Raw genomic sequence first — 21,151 nt, forward strand, 5'->3', positions numbered from 1 at the left:
AAGTGTAATATACCAGGTTAATTAATAAGACACCTAGACTATTTCAGACTACTTATGGTCCTAGTTATAAATATGTTTTCTTGCTTCTTTTTATTATAAATCACATTTGTGAAGAACAATATATGCCAAAACAACATTATCATGAAGTGGAATTTAAATAACTTCTGTGAAATACAATAGCTTGAAAAAGAAACTACTTGTTATATTCAGGCTCAACTTTGAATTCATCCGTATTCCAGGGAGTTGCCTCTTACTTCAAGATATATGACCAAAATCTTAATTTATCTTTGTTTTTTTTTTTAATTATGTAAAGGGAAAATATACAGTTACTTACTTGTTTTCTTCATAGCAAGTCATGAAATTAAATGATGATAGGGTGAGATTGCTCTGGAAATGGTTTGATGCTGTGCCACACGGAAGTAAAGCTGATAGTTAGAAATCAAATGATTTTAAAATCCTGGTGTATTTATTCCCAGGGATAGTCAATTGAACAAAATTCAAAATCAACAAAATATTTTGAATTGTGTTTTAAAACAATAGTTGTTTACCTGTGCACCAGTTTGCATAGGTTTGTGGATAAACTTTATGGACTCCTTATTTGCCTTAAAATTTGAGAGTAATTTTTTCTACCTGTAGGGTTTTGGACTGACAAGGAGGAACTAAAGAAACTGAGGCAAAGCGAAGTGGTTTTTGAGCCACAGAAGAAATGGCAAGAATATGAAATGAGTATGGAAAACTGGGTCAAAGCAGTGAAACGCTCCATGAATTGGTATAACAAGATGTAGCACTAACAGGAATGACGGAAACCATATATGGCTGGTTGATGGGACATGCTGATGAGACACAGCTCAGGGATAATAACCAATATGACGATGACTAAGAAGATTTCAGATGAGCTTTGCAACCTGAGAGAAAAAACATTGCTCTTTTGAATACAAAACAAAACAAAAAATCCCTAATTTTTAAATCTAAAGCCTGGTAAGATTATAAGGCAACAGTACCTCAGAACTTTATATCTTCTGTTTTGTAGCAGATTCCAAAGGATGTTAACCATTTCCAGCCATACTTTGACAGCCATGGGTCCTCCTCCAATTTATACTGGGTCAATGATACATACGAACATAACCGTTGACTCTCTTGAGTTAATAATTGTAGGTCAATCACCATTCATGTTTTGTTCCAAAATTAAGTGACAGGTGTTCCTTAACTCTTTAAAATTAAATGGGCTATATGAAGTTCACATAGCTAGAAAGAAAGAATAACCGAGGAAACGTGGAATTTGGAAACATTAATATTTTATATTTAAAGCCATAATTGTTCAATACTGTATCCAAATATGAGCTCGATAGGCCCCTCTCAGATAGGGTTATGTTAGTTCTTTCCTTTATTGGGCTTAAAGACACTGCCTTAATTTTTCCTTCTTTAACCAAATTCTGAGCAATCTTTAAGTATTGAAAAATAACTTTAGTCAGTGAAACTACAAAGGGTAATGATTCAAAAGGAACAAAAAAATAATTTCTTCCTCAAATAGGAATTCTCTAAAAAATTTCTGGCTAAAGTATAACATCCCATTTTTTACACAATATTGGTACTGAATATAAATCTGCTTTTTTCTTCCTGTTCTTTATCTTTGTTGTTGAGATACTTGCATAAATGTCTTTTGCTTTTATTAAGTGCCTAATCGAAGAGCTTAATTTGAAGAAAGTGCCCTAATACATTGGTGATGTAAGATTTGCCTTCGTTGTGGGTTTTTTTACTTATCCAGATGTCTTTTATTTTTGTTCAGTCTACTCATCTCTGTGAGATAGGAGCAGTGGGTAATGGAGATGTATTTATACAAATGATTACCCTCCAGCGATTATTGGGCCAGAATTCCACGGAGAGGTGCAGGGACAGTTCCACATTCTCAGACTTTCTTGATAGAAACAAATGTGAAAGAATCAGAGCAGCAAGTAGCTTCGGGCCCAGTAGAAAATTGTCCTGTGGCAGGAGACTACCATCCAACTTGTTCTCATGTTATTTGCCCCTCCCACCATTTAGGCGTGTAGCAATAATGAATTTATTCCCCTCTTTATCAGGCTTTATCACATAAAGACCTGTTATAGAGCTAGTTGTTAAATACTAACCTAACATAAAAAGTGACTATTACAGGGAATTTTGTTGTTGCCATCATATATGTCCATTTCAGTGACAGATATGATAGGACTAGGGGTCACACACTCCATTTCTGCAAATTCCATTTCAGTGAACTTTGTCTTCTTGAAGTATTAAAATTTGTAGTGGAATCATTACAGCCAATATATAGTATCATTAGCTCCATTCATTAAGATTTGGAAATATTTTTGTTAAGTGGAGGTGTTTTGTTTACTGTAACAAGTCAGATTCCATTATGTAGATGATACTCTTCTTTTTATTTTCATTTTTTTATGTCCCTTTTACAAAGCTTAGTGGCTGAATATAGGCCCTTTTATCAAAATCCGATCACTTGCGAGCTGCTCCGTTGTTTTTTATATCTGTTTCTCACAGATTCTACTTCTCAGTGGGTATGATTTCATAGGAAAGAATTGTCTTTTTGTGTTAGGATATACTGAATTGTAATATTATTAATACTTAAAACTTTTTAGCTCATTTCCTTTTCACATTCTTCTTTCTCATCATAAAACCACAAGGTGAAGGATAAATAAGTACCTTTTAGATAATCAGAAAAAGTAACTGTGAACAGGTCTCATCGGAATTATCTCTTCAAAAATCAGTGGCTAATTTTTTCTTCTATTAGTCTAGAATTAATCTTTTATTTTTACTACTTCTGGCTGTTTTTTAGTGACACAGTTTAGTAAATCTTTTGCCAGATTTGACCTAGATCAGAAATGTGACCACATTTGCTTTCATGGTTGTAGAGACAGTTGATACTCAAAATCAGTTGAGCAAAAAAATTATCCTTTCTTTCCATCTTCCAAGTTTATTTTCATTTATACGCTAATATTTGCAGTTCAAAAAAAATCATTCTAAGATTTCTCAGCATGTTTTATTTTCCCATTATGGATCAATCAGATATCTTTAGGAGGCCTGTAGCTACCTTATCAAGGAGGAGAATGTTTCTGTACAGTCCTTTTTAAAATGGTACTAATTGCTTTCATACCTAGACTTACTGATTTTTCTTTCTTTCTTTTTTTTTATGCCACCATAAGATGGTTTCTCAGTCTCAGTATGATTGATGTTTGGGACAAGTAATGCTTTGTCTTGGGTTGTTGTATTACGCATTACAGGCTATTTGGCTTATACTGCAGGAGGCAGTATCACCCCCAGTTGAGAACCAGTAATATAGACTATTAGAAGAAAATTGAAGGCTCAGCAAATGTAGTGTGTCTATCATGCTTCTTTTCTCTCTGCCTCATTTTACCTTAGGAAATGGTTGTTAGCAAAAAGAGATGGTTGTATCTTAAATAGGGTTTCTGTTTTACTGGTTAATAAGGCAAGAAAAAAAATCTTATGTTGTAATTGTCTTCTGCTGTTTTTTACCCACTCACTGCCATCCCCATGCCTGTATCCTCTGTGGTCTTAATGAGTGGGCTTATGACTTCAGTATAGTATTAATGTAGTCTGCAAAGCATCTCGATCTGCCTTTTTGCTTCCTTTTCATCTCTGAACAAAAGAGATGATCACTCTCTTTTACCTGGTTCTGTGCAAGACTCCCATCAAACTGGAAGTTCCCCAAAAGCAGAAACCATGTCTACTTCCACAGAACTCAACTCTGTGCCTTCCTATTGGTGGGATGAATTTTTACTTTATAAGTGTAACTTTTTTTGCATATATACTTCATCCTTGATTTACATACATTTGTTAATAGGGAGCAGCATATATTTGTTGCGAGTAAAATATCTTTTGTTGGATTAAAAAGGACAACAGTTGACCCTTGAACAACATGGATGTGAACTGTGCAGGTCTGCTTATATGCAGATTTTTTCCATAAATATATGTACCATACTGTAAATGTATTTTCCTTTTGATTTTCTTAATAACATTTTCTTTTCTCTAGCTTACTTTATTTTCAGAACACAGTGTATAATGCAGATAACATACAAACTATGTGTTAATCAACTGTTCATATTATCAGTAAAGATTCTGGTCCCAGTAGGCTATTAATAGTTAAGTTTTTGGGGAGTCAAAAATTATATACAGGTCTTTGTGCAGGGGATTAGCACGCCTAACCCCCCGTGTTGTTGAAGGGTCAACTTATGAGACCTAGAATCCTCTTACTTTTTTTTTTTAATTCTTCATATGTTTATATATTTGCATATGTGTTTGTGTAGAGATACACATAGTTATATCAACTGTCTAAGGTACCGTTGAAGCCTTTTCATTCACAGGTTTTGTGTATTTGACTGCAGACAGCTAGCTCACAGATAGAATCTTAAGAACACCAAACCCTCTCACGTTAGAGGGAAGTAACTTCAGAAACATCCCCTTCTGCAGAGGACCTATACTGGGGACCAGTCTTTAATTAAAATAATCTAACCCAGGAGTTTGGCAAGTATTTTATAATTCTCTGAAGAGAGGACCCTGGAGTTCTTCAACTTGAAGCGATTCTAGAGTCATCCAGAGACAACCTCGATGGCTCTAATCTACCCTAAAGGACTCTGAATCCCTTTGGGAAATATAGATCATGTTTCTCAGTTAGAATTAAAATATACTCTGGACCTACCTGGTCCCAGAATCATCTTCTTGCATACCCAATGCTGGGTCATCTGGTTCAAACCAGTCAAAACAGTAACCCCAAAGAAGTCAAGTAGGTGATCCAAAACCACATTGTTTTTAAGTTTTGGAGCCTCAGATATTACAAATGTGAATACCAAAATGCAAATATTTTTTGCACTTAGAACACTGGTTCTAAGTCATTGGCTGTTTTGTCACCATATTCCCATGGGACCCTTGCCCTTAGGGTAATGCAGGAATGATCTTGGGAGTGGGAATGTTAGAGACAGGAACCTGAAGAATCAGATATTTCTGAAATTCTCCGTATGCCATTTCTACTGCCTTTCCCCCCTTTATTATAAATTTGAGTTATCAAAATGGCTATGTCTGTATAGATATCTATATTATTTAGAAAATAAATGATGTAAGGTTTCAATTTAAATGAGCCATATCTTTACAATAAACTTTCAGACTGTTCCAGAGTAGCTATACCATTTTACATTCCAACCAGCGATGTATGAGTGATCCAATTTCTCCATATCCTCACCAGCATTTGATGTCACAATTTTTTATTTAGCTACTGTGATAGGTGTGAAGTTTTCTCATTATGGTTTTAATTTGCATTTCCCCAATTAATAATGGTGTTTAACATCTCTTCATGTGCTTTTTTGCCATCTATTTATCTTCTTCAGTGAACTGTCTGTTCATGTCTTTTGTCCATTTGCTAATTGGGATGTTTGCTAAATGAGCCATATCTTTACATGAATATCTTTTTAAAAAATCTTTTTAAAATCAGTATGGTGACTTGAAAAATCATTAAGTAGCATTTCTAAATCCTTCTAGGCAAAGTGTATATAGCACTTGAATGTGATTTTATAATGTACTGGCAGAAGAGTTCTCACATTTCTTCTGTACTCATTATGTAGTATAGTACTAATACTGTATAACAACAAAACAGTTTCAAAGATACTTTTACTTAGAATGTTAAGTAGAATGTACAAATACATGTTTTGTCCATAGCTATCATAATGTTTGTAATCTCTTATTTAAAATAAGCTGATTCGTGTTTCAGAATGATTGTTTAAAATTAACTTGAAATTTTCCTATTTGTGCAAGATGATTAATACAGATTCTAGTTCATATGCATCAGCGAATTCATAATCTTATTTCTCTGATGTTCTTTACAAATTTCATAGTGTTATTAAATAGTCATTGAGAACCTCGTAAGTCAATGTTGAGATCTACAAATACAATCTAGGTGCATAGCAATAGGAATGCGTATGTGAATTTTTCTCTAATCTTTTTTCTACTTTAACTTTTGGATTTCTTTTTAATTTTACCTGGAAATTCTTATTTAATGCTATTTCCTATTTTGGTTCCTGCTCATAAGAAGGTCACAGAGAAATTGGGGCACCTGGCTGGTTCAGATCAAGCGTGACTCTTGATCTCGGGGTTGTGAGTTTGAGCCCCATATTGGGTATAGAGATTACTTAAAAATAAAATCTTAAAAAAAAAAAAAAGAAGGTCACAGAGAAACAAGCATATGTTAACTACAAGATAAATTTGGGCTTAATACGGTTAGAGAAGAAAGGTTTTCTGTAACCCTGCCTCTTTAAATCCTGTTAGGCTTGTCATTCTATATTGTACATTTTTGTGCAAGGGAAATTACTAGAGAAGAGGGTTAATTCTTTGTGGTGGGAAAAATGATATGGTTTGTTGTGAAAATATACTGGATTTTTAAATATTTAGAAAGATTTTAATTAAGGAAAAATTTCAAATACTAACATGAAAGAACCTAGCAGTTGTTAAAAATCCGTTCTGAAAATTACCTACATTATTTGGGAAACTATAATGAAACAGTAAATGATTTTTTATATACATATTATGTATTAAAGTCATTTAGTGTTTCTCTATTCATTGCTTTGGGTTTGCACACATGCACAGCAACATTTGGATGGTGAAGGATTCAGTCAGTCTGGATTCCATTCCTTGACTGTAGTGGGGTCCATGGTATCATTCCAAAGTAGGAAATTTGAAGGTTGATAAACATTCACCTATTAGGAGGAAGAGAGAGGTTTTCTTTTAATTTTATTTTAGGTCAAAGTAATATTAGTCTAAGGAGAATAAGGAAGGGGGGCATTATGGAGATAGAAAAGCCAGAGCTGGCTTTTCTAAAATTTATAGCAATATTTTTAAAGAGTCTTGCAACTGTAAAAAAAAAAATGTAGGAAACAATGGGGATGGTAGGGGATAATAATGGAATTTTTTTTGCTACTTAGAAAAAGAAACACCCAATTAAGAGCTGGAGATCATAGGACAGATACATTAGATTTGCTAATTCCCCCTCCTCCTCCCCCTCCCCCGCCACTTGGGCAAGAACATTAGCTCCTGGATCCCAGGGAATTCTCATATCCTCTCACCCAGTCCACATGGCTCTTGCCCTGTCTCTCCTAGAAAGTCCAGTCTCTGTCAGCATCTCAGCTTCATCACCAGGCATTGTCAAGAACTGAGAAGAATTTAAAATCTTACTCTACTTGGAAACTAACAAATTAGCCTTCCACAGTTCCACGAATATTGACAGAAGATAGGAGACTCCTGGGTCAGAGTCTTTATTACTCACAGGCATAGCAAACACCACAATCTTCATGTTTGCATTAGTTTCCTTTACTTCTCAACTACATGGAGCAGTCCAGGTTGATGCTGTGCATGCAGTGAGTCTGCAGTACAGCTGAGGAATCTTAAGCTTAGGAGACTTGTGTCTTGTAAGGGGCTGCAAGTAAATGTGTCTGATGCTCACTCTTGAGGAAATTATTATATTGCTTTTTTAAAAAAGATTTTATTTATTTACATCGGGAGAGGGAGTGCGCCTGCACGAGGGGAAGGGCAGAGAGAATTTCCAGCAGACTCCAGGCTGAGCACAGGGCCTGTTGTGGGGCTTAATCTCACAACCATGAGATCACAACCTGAGTGGAAATCGAGAGTCCACACTTAACTGAGCCACCCGGGCACCCCTGTTTTACTATATTGAACAGTAAATAAAACTGCCCTCTAGTCTGGAGGGAGACACTATTGCCTCAGTGCCTCTGCTTGCAAGATAAGCAGAAATGAGAGAGCCACATAAAATTGACTCTAAACAATAAATTCATTATCTTGATTATGGCAGTGATTTCATGAGTGTATACCTATACCCAAACTCACCAAATGATTTACTTTTTTGCACAGTTTATTGCATGTCAGTTTCACTTCAACACAATGAGAGGAGGAGAAGTCTCAAATTGTTGGGACCAGTAGCCTCAGTGCCACCGAAGTGCTTTCCAGAAAAGGAGAATTTCAGGCCCTAATTTTTTGCTTTTTATTTTGAAATAATTTTAGACTTAACAAAGTTGAGAAAATGGCACCAAGTTCCCCTCATCATCCAGCGTCCCCTAATTAATAATTTACCTAACCATAATATAATCACCCAAACCAGGAAATTCACATTGATAGAAGAGGATTAACTAATCTACAGATCTTAGTTGGATCTTGTCACTTTTCCAACTACTGTCCTTTTCCTGGCCCAGGATTTAATCAAGGGTCCCACATGGCATTTATTTTCATGTCTCCTTAGTCTCCTCCAGTCTGACAGTTCCTCAGTCTCTCTTTTCTTCACATCTTTCTTGACAAAGAGTACTAGCAGTTACTTTATAGAATGTCCCTCAATTTGAGATGGCCTGACAGTTTCTTGTGATTAGGCTAAGGTTCTGAATTTTTGTTACAATGCTGCAGAAGCAATGTGGCCTTCTCAAGGCATGCTATCAGGGAGACACATCAGTATGTCTTCTTATTGAAGATGTTAACCTTGATCACTCGATTAAGGTGGTATCTGCCAAGTTTTTCTATCATAAGGTTACTATTTGCCCCTTTGTGACTAATAAGCATCTTGTGAGGAGATCATTTTAGACCATGTAAATACCCCGTTGCCTTTTTTTTTTTTTTTAATACCCCGTTTCCCGTCAAACTTTTCACTCACTGGTTTGAGCATGCATGGTTAGTTCTTGCTGGCAAAAATCACTCCTGTACTATTTGTCTAATAATGGTGATTTCCTACTTACATGATTTCTTTACATTCATTCATTGGAAGAGCTGTCTCTCATGTTCCATTTATTATTATACCACTATTGGTCATCTTTTGGTCCACCTCACATCCTCTTGGTCCACCTTTTTATTCCAGTTGTTGCAGCAATCATCTGTCCAGTTATAACCTGACGGTACCTTGCATCACCATAACTTCTCTGTTTTGTGGGCTGGGATTTCTCTGCCTCCCAGCTTGGAACTGATTGGAACCAATTCTGTCATTTTCACCTATGATCAAACTAGGAGGTGCTAGAGAGCTGAGACTCTACGGTGCAACTTATAAACAATGGGGATGAGAACCAGTGTATAAACATGCTCCTCTTTGGTTCCATAAGTGGACAATTCTGAGATGTGTTCTTCACAGCTCCTTGCACTCTTCAGCTCCATCCAGCCTCAGTGGCCTCCAGCAGATGACCATCTCAGAAACACAGCCTTAGATTGGCTTTTCCTCCTTCATGTTTCAAGCCTCCCAGCCCCTATTCCTGTTCCTTGGAATCATTTCCCAGAATAAACCACCTGCATAGAAGAATTTGCCTCAGAGAAGGAGTGAGAAAGGAGAATAAGCAGATTTGTGCATTACTAGTCATTAAATATTTTGACTCTCACATCTTTCACATCTACAGAGGAGAGGTGTCCAAGCATATTCATAACAGCAGAATAGAAGAAAAAAAAATGTCAGCAAAGAGAATGGATTATATAAATTTTGTTATTTTTTACATCCATGAAAATGAATGAATTACATTAAGACATGACTCAAAGTGAGCCAATAATAATTTGCAGATGAGTAATAATGTTTGACCCTGAATATATATAGTTCAAAAACATGCAAAACTAAGCAATATATTGCTTGGCGTTAAATAAGTATGTGTTGAAATTGTCCAGAAAAAAAAGAAGATTGTAACTGAGGATAGGGTTATTATAGGGAGGGAAAGGCAGAGGGTCCTGTTGGGGAGGCACACACAAGAGCTCCAGTGATGATAAGAGTCAATTTCTTTTTTTTTTTTTTTTTTTAATAAATTTGTATTTATGATAGTCACACAGAGAGGGAGAGAGGCAGAAGCAGGCTCCATGCACCGGGAGCCCAATGTGGGATTCGATCCTGGGTCTCCAGGATTGCGCCCTGGGTCAAAGGCAGGCGCTAAACCACTGCACCACCCAGGGATCCCAAGAGTTGATTTCTTAAGCTGGTACATGAGGGTGGGTACATGAGGGTTTATCATTATTCCTTATACTTCACGTATTTTTAGGATGAATAAAATTTTTATCATAAAAAGATGTTAGGTTTGATACTGAGAAGAGGTTACTTTTATTAAGGGCGACTTGTGAAATCCTTCCACTGGCCTAACCAACTAAGTCATTCCAGATATGAACTCAGGAGAGGGTTGTGTTCCTGTCTGAGGAAATTCCAAGGCTTGGATTCCCCTCCGCCCTATTGATGTGATTCAGCTGCACATAATAGGACAGACAGTGTCTGGAAGACAAGGCCTTGATTTAACACATTTTTCTTTTAAGTGTTATTCTTTTGTCAGTCACTGGATGGATTAGGTGTGAAAACAGGATGCTGTTTTTAAAAAGTCCGTGTCTGCAACTGTCCCAGACAACTGCAGATCTTTTTTGTACAATAAAAAGGTGTCGTTAGGAACCTGTTACTCAAAGTGTGGTGTTTGGTGTAGCAGCACCAGCGCTGGGTGGGAGCTGATTGGAAATGCAGCCTCTACATCCCACCTCAGACCTACTGACTCAAAGCCTGAATTTTTATAAGATCTCGAAGTGATTCCTGTGCACACAAAAGCCTGAGAGGCACTAGTCCAGAAGTCCTCTAGCTGTGGCTACAGAGAGCCGCCCCCAGCACCCAGGAGAGAGGGCAGCGCATGGAAGTCCTTCAGCTTTAACTGTAGCAGATCTGTATCTTCCGGGGCCCTCTCTTGGGTGATCCACATATTTACAAGCATAGACTTTATTTATTTATTTATGCTTCTTTCCTCTTTCCAGCTGGGCTGGGCTGTGGCACTCTCATCCATTCAATAAAAACTTCCCGAGCTGCTCGTAAGCACTGAGGATAGGGTAGTCAACAGGGTGGCATGACTCAGAATATCAAGGGGTTTACAAGATTGAGATACTCAATGAGGAATTATAAGTAAGTCTGATGAATGTCAAAGACACAGTTTTATGGGAAAAGAGCTGGAGATGGGGAGTCCGAGGAGGCTTTTCGGAAGAAAGTAATCTCAGCCCTGATGAGAAGTAGGCACGTGAAGGTGAGATGAAAGCACAAGGAATACCCATGAATGGAGCTCTTTGGACATTTATATGTGTATATCCAAAGCCTTGCACAGTTCTTGGCATGCAGTAAGTACTTAATAAGTGTTTGCAGAATCAGTGTGTGTTCCGTCATGTTTCAGACATCTACTCTCTGGCATGGGAGATAGTAGAAGCTTTATTTTCCTTTTCAAAGGAAATAAGATCCCTTAATGGGGAAATGAGAAGGAAGAGAGCTGCGTGTTGTGCAAATTGCTAAATTGGAACTGTGAGTGGGAACAAAAAATTGATTTACATGAATTTTCCTCCCTGAAGCAACTTGACAATTTATTCTGTTCTGGAGAATTTTCAGTTTTTGGCTTCAAAACCAAGCTGTTCCTTATTCTGAATTTCTTGGCCTGCTGTGAAACTAGCATTTAGTGTCTTTTACAGCATACCCTGATTAGGTCATGGAAATTCACAGCTAGATCAAACCAGTATATGGAAAATTTGAAATGTTCACTGCCCATTTTACTTCGTGGTATCGGAAGGTGTTATGAAACATTGACTTCTAAATCATTTTTTTTTCAAAAGCAGTATTATCTAATGATCACGATTGCCATAATTTATTGAACACTGTATATATATTACAGGGCAAAATCCTCATATTAACTCTACATGAGAGTAAGTCGAGCCATATGAATATTGCCAAATATTAGCAATTCATATGATTCCACTTAATATTGTCTTCAGATTCTCATCTTAGACACTTATTAAAGAGATTCGAGAATCCCTGACACCCATAGCCCTCCTCCAAAATTATGCACTGAGTTTTTATTATAGATAAGGAGATCTTGAGAGAATTACAGCTCCTTAATAACATCTACCGTCTTACCCTCACTAGTCCCAGTGCTTTATGTGTCTACCACGATGGTTTACACGTTGTACTGAAGTGGTTTACCGTTCATTTCTCCCGCTAGACTGAGTTTCTTGAGGATGGAGGTTTTTTTCCTGTCTTGCTCATTTTTTTTGTTTCATTGTGCCGAGAGTATTTGAAAAGTATTTGCTAACGTGAAACCTTATAACAAAATTTCTGTGGAAACTTAATAAACACTATTGATTTGTTCCTGGAAAATGCGTGGTAATCACTCCACTGAGGCTTTTGCATTTTAGAATCGGTCCAAAGAGTACTGCATTTAACATTCCCCAACTCCTAGGAGTTTATCTATGTACAGTTATGCAGAAATTGTCTCTCCACCCCACCTCAGAGAAAAGTCCAAAGGTGCTCTTTCACTTCCCTCACCTCCTTTAGAAATTTCCTTAAATGGCATCTCTTCTGCCGCCTTCCCTGAGCACCCTATTTAATACAAGCCATCCCTCAAACACCTTTTCTGCTTATTCCTACCCCCCCACCATAGCACCTATCACATAATAGTTTACATTTTGCTTTTCTTCTTTTGCATATTTTCTTTCCCACCCCACGAGAATGGGAAAGAAAGCTCCTACGTGATTTTTCACAAAGGCACTGAATTGATAGACGAAATGTTTTAATTTTGAACAAAATGGGGCAGGTATTTGGGGGTGTGGGCTGCAATCTTCTCTTCAGCGTCTAAATGACATGGTGACCTGACCCGGTTTGGATTTTATTTGCCTGGGTATTGAGGAACCCACATCCCCAAGTGGTCTCTAACCGATTGTCGGAATAATTAATTGCGGGATGCCCACACGTGGCCTCAAAGTCACTTGTCCCCACCCTCCTCCTCGCGCTGCCCCCCGGGGGGGAGCCATCGAGGGCCTGGGGACCCAGATATAACCTCCTTAGTTCCTTTTTTTCCGAGCGGGAGAGAGAGATGGGGTTTTCCTGCTCCGGGCCTGGGGGATGGGGTTGGATGGAAAAGTCAGGATTCTGCCCCAAGCCCGGGGGAATGGGCGTGTCCACGAATTTTAGGCCTCAGGCCTGCAGCCCGCGCCGCCCGCGGCTGGGGAGCGGAGGGTCGGGTCGCCGCGGGGCAGCCCCTGCGAAGCTCCTGCGAGCGGCCGAGCCCCGGGCCGAGCGCCGCAGGCCCCGCCCCCTCAGCGCGCGGCCCCCTCCCCTGCTCGGGAGGCCCGGGGGCGGGGTTTGTTTACTCCGTGCACGCACCGCCGGCCTGGCCAATCCGGGGGCAGCGGCGCCTTACGTCACTCGCGCCGAGAGCCAATCGGGGCTCACCGTGCTGCTCCGCCGCCAAAGCTCGCGCGGGGGAAGCGGGGCCGTGGCCGGGTTGGGCGAGGGCGACCAGGCGGCGGGGATCTGGGCTGCGGCCGCCGCCGCTTCTCGGCACGCGGGCGCGCTCCGAGCCTTCCTTTTTGGGCAGCCTCGCGGGCGCACGCACGGCCGGCGTCCCAGGGCCGCGGACTCGCGGGCCTCCGCCGGGCAGGCCGCGGATCGCCCACCCCTTCCCCCAGGGTGAGTCCGTCGGGACGCGGGCGCCACCGGAGCGGAGGCGCCGAGCCGCGCCCCAGGCTCGGAAGAACAGCCCTGAGCGGCCGCCTCGTCCTCTGCAGCCGAGCGGCGGTAAGGTCCGGGGCGCGGGCGCGGGCGCGGGCCGCGTGCGGAGGGCCTCCGGCCCCGGCCCCTCGTGTTCCCGGGCAGCCCCCCCCCCGCCCCAGGCCGTCTGTTTATTCCCACGGCGCCCCCGGGCCGGGCCGAGTCCCCCCTGAGTGGGGGTGGGGGGGGGTGGGGGGGGTGGGGGGCGGGACCCGGAGAGCCCCTCCCCCCTCCCCCCTCCCCCTCCCCCCGCGCCCCGGGAGGGGGCGGCGACCCCGCGTCACGCCTCGGGCGGCGGGCGAAGGGCTGCTCTCTCCTCTCGGGTCTCTTCAGGTCTTCAGGGCAGAACGATGGCTTCTAAGTCTGGTTTTCCGACTTTTCCGCCGCCCATGACTCACACGCCTCCATCTGTCCCCGCCAGGTGTATTTCGGAGCCACAAAGCTCCGTGCGCTTGCGAGAACCTCCCATGTCGCCCAAGGGAACTTCCCTCTAGAGTGGAGGGTCGCCTCGGGGGCCCGCGCGCCTGGAGGAATTGCCCAGGGCTAGGACCCCCTCCCCCGCTGGAAAATAGAGAGGTTTTGCAGGATCGGCTCGGGGACACGGTTCCGACCGGCCTCTGGCTCCAACTTTTGCTGTCTTGCCTCGTGGGGGTCTGCAACCGCCTTTTCCAGGTGTTTCGAGGACCAGCCTGCGGAGCATCTGGAACGAGCTCGGCCGGGTCAGGCGCCCCGCAGGAGTTGGGCGCGTTTGTTCCGGTCTCCCGCGAACGCGGGTTCAGAGAAGCGCCCCGTATTGTTTCTCTTTTTTTTTTTTTTGTTTTCTGTCGAAACAGTTAACAGGCTCATCCCTTTTCATATTTGCTGCTGAAGCTCCCTTTGAGCCTTTGGTACGTTTCTCTTCCTCATTCTATCTCACAGGGCTCAGACTCCCTGTCCCACTTATTTGCTCTCTTTTTAGTAAGTCAGTAGCTCATTCTCTTCCTTCCTTCCCCTTTCTCCCCTAAATCTTAGTTTTGTGAATTTTCATTTGACTTCGGTAGCTTGATTTTTCTTCCTTTCTTCCCCCCCCCCCCCCCGGGCCACTCTTCTTTTAATGGTTCGAGATGATCTTCACCCAAAAAATACAAAGTTATTCATTTGCCCTCTGTTAGGACTGTAACCATGATCCAGGCTGTGCTCAGAATTAAACGCAAGATAATGTAGTTGATCTGACATTGCATGTTGCTTTTCTGTTTCCTTGGCTAGCCTATAATCTAGCTAAAGCTTCGTCACTATCCTATTGCTATGATAAATCTTTAATAGTAGAGCCCATTCTCGAGTAACACCGGGAGAAAAATCAAATGCCTAGACCCCAGATTCTATCACCCTCGTGTACTGGCTCTGGATGCTTTTATTTATTAGAACATCTTGTGCCTGGAACTAGAGTCTGGTCTACTGGCAGACACGGTGTCTGTAGCACTGTTCTGGCCGTACAGTTGCAGTTTCAGCAATGTGGCACCTATATTTAATAAAGGCTCAACGCTTATTCCACGTACTTTTGAGTCCTCTTTATTTCTAGCGGTTTAAGAGGGAAAACGGAATTTTTCAAGTGTGTAATACTTCATATTACCAGTCTGTGATCCTGTAACTTTCTCCTCCACTCTTTTAAATGTGTAGTCCGACTGGCACTTTCAAAGTTTCTCCCTTGCAGCCAAAAACTCTTAACTGTCTGAGCTGTGTGCTCTCAATACAAATTGAAATTGGACGTACAGATGATTATCTCTAATGTGAGAAGAATTTGTGGCTGAAAATTATGCACTAAAAGATACTTTAAAGGATTCAAAGACTTTTTTATAATTAGGAATTGAAATGTGAAGGGACTTTTTTTTTTAACATGATAGAAAAACTGGCTTTGTCCTGCTGTTGCTAATTTATGTTTTATATTTAAAAAATGCATGATATTTACGTTGCACCACAGCATTTTAAAGCCCTTTTAGATATTTGAAAGTTTTTATTTTATCTTATTTTTTAAATTTTTTATTTTATTTTTATTTATTTATGACAGTCACAGAGAGAGAGAGAGGCAGAGACATAGGCTGAGGGAGAAGCGGGCTCCATGCACTGGGATGCCCGACGTGGGATTCGATCCCTGGTCTCCAGGATCGCGCCCTGGGCCAAAGGCGGGCGCTAAACCACTGCGCCACCCAGGGATCCCTATTTGAAAGTTTTTAGAACGCTATGAGGAAACAGACTAAGCAAAAATTAAATTCATGGCAAAGGTAGTGAATTCGAACATAAATATTCTGACTTCTATTGTTAGTCTGTCATTCTTAACAGTTAACTCAGAAATAAGATAAAAAGGAAGAGTTTATTTATTTATGTTTTTTTAAAGATTTTATTTGTTTATTTGACAGAGAGAGCACAAGGAGAGCGAGCTGCAGAGGGAGAGGGAGAAGCAGCCTCCCCACTGAGCAGGGAGCCCCACATGGGGCTTGATCCCAGGACTTTGATATCATGACCTGAGCCAAGTGCTTAACTGACTTGAGCCACCCAGGCACCCCAAGAAGGGAGCGTTTAAAATAAAGCTTTGTTTGTTTGTTTGTTTGTTTATAGATTTTATTTATTCATGAGAAACAGAGAGAGAGAGAGAGAGAGAGAGAGGCAGACACTCAGGCAGAGGGAGAAGCAGGCCCCATGCAGGGAGCCTGATGTGGGACTCCATCCTGGGTCTCCAGGATCACACCCGGGCTGAAGGTGACGCTAAACCACTGAGCCACCCAGGCTGCCCTAAAATAAAGTTTTAAAAGCAGAGCAGGGAAATTTCTAATTTGAGCATTAGATATTGAGTAGTACATCTTAGCATCTTTTTATCTTTAAACTTAAGTATGTTTCTTTTAAAGGTTAAATAATAAGCCACACTAAGAATTTACTCACAGTAAAGTTTACATTGTCACTTGGCAAATTTTACTTCTTTTTTTTTTCTGACTTTGTCATGTATTTTAGACTCTAATAGCAAAATGTATCATAATAGATCTTAGAAGAAACTGGAAAGCATAGAGTTGAGGTTTTTAGATCATAGTACTGTAAGTTATAATGAATTTTAAAGATTATTAGATATACTTGCCTTTTCATACTTAAATCCTTTCCATTTTGATCTGAGACATCTTACTATAGGGGTGGGGCATGAATAGATTTAAAAGTAGGTTTATGGACTCTTGGAAATTTTATGCAAAATTGTATACATTTGTGTATTTTTCTGGAGAGAAGATTCATAGTTATCTAGTTTCTGAGGCATAGGTATTTGGACAATTCCAATTTTTACAATGTAATTTCCTTTACTGAACCAGAAATTCCATCTTCACTGGTTCTAATTCTGTCTCTTCCATAAGTGGGGTTTCAACTATTTGAAGATACTTCTTATAGTCCATTAATTCTTTCTTTAGACAAAATATTCTCAGTCTTTTGATTTGAGGCTCCTCACATTACTGATAGCTTATTTGTGGATTTGTTTCAGTTTATCCATATTCTTCTTAAAAGTGTGGTATCCATAGATATTTAATCAGTAAAGAAGACCGTAAGTTACCTTTCTGATTTTAAAACATGTACTTTAAGATTAAGAGTAGATTTGCTTCTTTGGCAACCACATTGTACTGTTAGTTCATAATAATGTCCTGGCTGAGAAGACAAACTCTGGAGCTAACCTGCCTGGGTTTAAATCCTAGCTCTTCAGTTTATCAGCTGGGTGACCTTGAGTAAAATATGTAAACATTTTTTGGGCCACAGTTTTCTCATATGTAAAATGGGGTTTGTAATAGTACCTGTCTCATAGGATTGTTAAAAGGAATAATTGAACATATGCTATGTAAAGCATTTAGAATGACCCCTGGCATTTAAGTGCCATATACATCACCTTTTTTTTTTTTTTTTTTTTTACATCACCTTTTATTACTGATTTTGTAGTCAACTAAAATTCTTGAGTTGTTTTGCTATGTTCTCCCAATTTTTTAAAAGAATTTTTTTTTGGTAGGACTTCAAATTTATCTATAATAAATTTTATCTTGTCAGATGGGTTCCATTCTGTTGACTTTAACAATGAAAAAAATATTTGGTCATATGATAAATATGGACTTATTTAAGTATAGATTTGATAAGCTGTAAGTTTGATAATGCTGACATTGCCTTCATGCACATCTTATTAAAATGTTGATTAGGCAGGGGTGAAAAAGGTTTGCTCTACCAGAGATTCTCTTAAGATTAATTAAAAAAACATTAATTCTTTGGCTTAAGTTGTTCTGACAGAAATTCAACTAATTTAGCATATTCACCCCAAATATTTCCAAATTTTCACAAGAGGGATCCCTGGGTAGCACAGCGGTTTAGCGCCTGCCTTTGGCCCGGGGCGCGATCCTGGAGACCTGGGATCGAATCCCACGTCGGGCTCCCGGTGCATGGAGCCTGCTTCTCCCTCTGCCTATGTCTCTGCCTCTCTCTCTCTCTGTGTGACTATCATAAATAAATTAAAAAAAACAAAAAAAACAAAAACAAATTTTCACAAGAAACATATAAAAAACTTAAATAATTGCCTTCCTAAAATCTAGATAATTTTCTGTACTTCATTTTTTAAGAAATCCTACCAGATAATTTTATATACTTAATTAAAAAAAAAAAAAAACAACCCTATCAGTTCAGTAACTGTCAGGAAAAGACCAGTAATCTGCCATTATTTGTCCTTAATTAACTGCTATACTGGTTTCCAGTAGTATTGTTGGTTACTATCTTTTCCATGTTCACAAACTTATCTAAGAAATGATTCTAGAATCCTGGCTAGAGTTATATTTAACTTCAGCAATCAATAGTTGACAGGATCACCTTTCCCTCCTTTTTTTTTTTTTTTTTTTAAGTAGGCTTCACACCCAGTGAAGAGCCCAAAGCAGGGATCAAAGTCATGACCCTGAGCTGAGATGAAGAGGGAGATGCTTAACTGACTGAGCCACCCAGGCTGCCTTCTCCGTTTTTGAATAGTACCGCTGCATATCCTGTCTTTGGCCTTATGGGATCCTCTCCTGCTTCCCATAGTTTCTGAATAGTTGCCAGCAGCTACATGGAAATTTCATCTGGAGCTGTATACCTCGTGGACGTTTTGCCTGGAACAGTTAAGAACTCTGTAATCTCATTCATATTGAGCTTTGGTTTTCATTAATTTATTGATTAAATTTATTAAATGCCCCTTTTATACAGAATACCAGTGTTTGTTTAACCACATCCAGTCTGAGAGGATTTTTCTTAATAGAGATGCCTGAAGTAAAACTGTAAGCCACATCTATGTCTCTCCATTCCTGCAGTTACCATAGTCTGGGCCTCCCCTCTTTCTTCTCTGGACTATAGTAATAACTTCCTATTGACCCATCTTCTCTAATCTTTTTCTTTCTCTAATGCTTTAGCATTACAGCCAGAGTAATCCTTGTTTTTAAAATGTATGGATTTCTTTAAAATCTTTTCTTCCTCATTGGAATAATCTGTAATGATCTAATTAGATTTTTAACTCTCAGTATTTTTCAACTCTTAGTTTTTCTGTTTACTATACTTTTAAAGTCAAGCCCCCTCCCCACCCCCCCCCCCCCGCCACTTTTTAGCCTTGTTATTAGGGATAATATGTACCATTAGCCAGATAGGCATGGAGGATTGGTGACTTCCAGCTGGCCTTTGTGTGAATCACTCAGCAGACAGGTATGGAGTGCTTACTAGATTACAGGCACTGTGTGAGGGGCTGAGTTGACAAACTTGACAAAACCTCAGCCCTTCAAGAATTCTAAGTCCGGGGCCGGGGGTGGGGGGGCACCTGGGTGGTTCATTTGATTAAGTGTCCTGCTCTTGATTTCTATTTCTATTCAGGGCATGATCTCAGGGTTGTGAGATTGAACCTGTGTGGGGCTCTGTTCTGGGCGTGGAGCCTGCTTAAGATTCTCTCTCTCCCTTTGCCTCTCCTGCTGCCTAGCCCTTGTGCAAGCAACACTCTTAAAAAAAAAGAAAAAAGGAAAGAAAGAAAAAGAATTCTAAGTGCAGGAAGAGATAGAATAGAGGAAAGGATTTGGAGAACCAAAAATCTTTTTTTTTCACATTCAAAAGCATAATAAATTTTTAAGAGATTCTATTTTACTTTAAATAGCCTAGTATGTGGTTACTGAAGAATGAGTTTGTTAAAGTAACTGATTCAGTTGTAGTTAAGTTATATCAAATTGTAAAAGAGCAGATCTATAAATGTGGAAAAATAGTACATATTTCAAGCTGCCAAAATAAAATGTTTAATCAGAACTAGAAGCAGAAGGTGGTTATAGGGGGATGGGCAAAAAGCTGTGAAGGGGGAGTGTGAGGTACAGGTCTCTAGTTATGGGATAACTAAGTCACAGGAATGAAGGTTCAGCATAGGCAGTATGGTCAGTGGAGTTAGAGTTTTATGGTGAAGGATGGTAGCTACACTTGTGAATCCAGTGGTAACATAGGGAGATGTTGGGCCACTATGTTACATATTTGAAACTAATGTAACATTGTGTATCAACTATACATCAATAAAAAGATAAATAAAAACTAACCGTAAATAAAAGCAGAAAAGTGGTTATATAAACCTATTTCCACTTTTTCAGAGTCTCTGTCCTCTGAAACATACAATGAGGTGCTGCCTTCAAAAATAAAAAACAGGGATCCCTGGGTGGCGCAGCGGTTTAGCGCCTGCCTTTGGCCCAGGGCGTGATCCTGGTAGACCCAGGATCGAATCCCACGTCGGGCTTCCGGTGCTTGGAGCCTGCTTCTCCCTCTGCCTATGTCTCTGCCTCTCTCTCTCTCTCTCTGTGACTATCATAAAAAAAAAAAAATAAAAAAAATTAAAAAAAAAATTCAAAAATAAAAAACAAAAAGTTACTGGAAGCACTAACTTCTCTTTTACAGTTCACTCAAGAATGAACAGTTAAAAAATCAATTTAAGTTTTTCTTCACAGCATCCTTGAAATTATGGTGGTAATATAAAACTACCTATAAAAGAGAAGGATTTATTCATTGCTATTCAAAGGAGAGAAAGGTGATGATAAGCAGTTGCACTCAGAACATATACAACTAACAAGTGGTGGTCCGTAAAGTGACTTCTAGGTTAGTAAGTGTTTGAAAAACCTGTCAGATAGTAATTCTGCACTATTTGATACATTTTAAGCTATAAAAATACAAGAAAATTTTGTAAGCATAATGATTATGTATCTTTAAGTTGAACAACTCAGTATTTGCAGGCAACAGAATAATATATTACCTGTGCAGGCATTCCAAGAAACATAAACTGAAAAATCAGTGTGAAAAATTCCATCATTATGTATGAAAAGAAGTAAAATTTTTACTGATGTTAACATTCTGCCTAATTTGCCATTAAATTCATACTATCCCAGAGATACTATATATCACAGTTGCTGTAAAAATAGCTACTAAAGTATTCTTTCTTCCTGAACCAAATTTTTTTTTATTGTTATTGTATCAGATCCAGTGGTATTCTTGGGATAATCAGGACTATAACATACTACAACTCCGAGAAAGATCTGTTTCGAGTTTAGTTGTGTAGGCTAGTTG

General features: G+C 39.7%; 2 protein-coding genes across 7 annotated transcripts in view; both read left to right on the forward strand.

Annotated features, from left to right (window-relative positions):
* GK5 (glycerol kinase 5) overlaps positions 1–6,572 on the forward strand; it is a 70,264-nt gene extending 63,692 nt beyond the window's left edge. For all 3 annotated transcript variants that reach the window (XM_077864879.1, XM_077864881.1, XM_077864880.1), the window contains one exon: positions 637–6,572. In XM_077864879.1, coding sequence (XP_077721005.1) covers positions 637–785 — 149 coding nt within the window. In that variant the 3' untranslated portion in view covers positions 786–6,572. The remainder of the gene's footprint in view (positions 1–636) is intronic.
* Positions 6,573–13,381: 6,809 nt separating this feature from the next.
* Positions 13,382–21,151, forward strand: part of TFDP2 (transcription factor Dp-2) — a 162,265-nt gene continuing 154,495 nt past the window's right edge. Inside the window, exon 1 of one of the 4 annotated variants that reach the window (XM_077864887.1) lies at positions 13,382–13,594. The gene's annotated coding sequence lies outside the window, so the exon portion shown is untranslated. The remainder of the gene's footprint in view (positions 13,595–21,151) is intronic. The other 3 variants (XM_077864883.1, XM_077864884.1, XM_077864885.1) reach the window with 3 other exon arrangements.

The sequence above is a fragment of the Canis aureus genome, chromosome 22 (genome assembly GCF_053574225.1).
Source record: "Canis aureus isolate CA01 chromosome 22, VMU_Caureus_v.1.0, whole genome shotgun sequence".
NCBI lineage: Eukaryota > Metazoa > Chordata > Mammalia > Carnivora > Canidae > Canis > Canis aureus.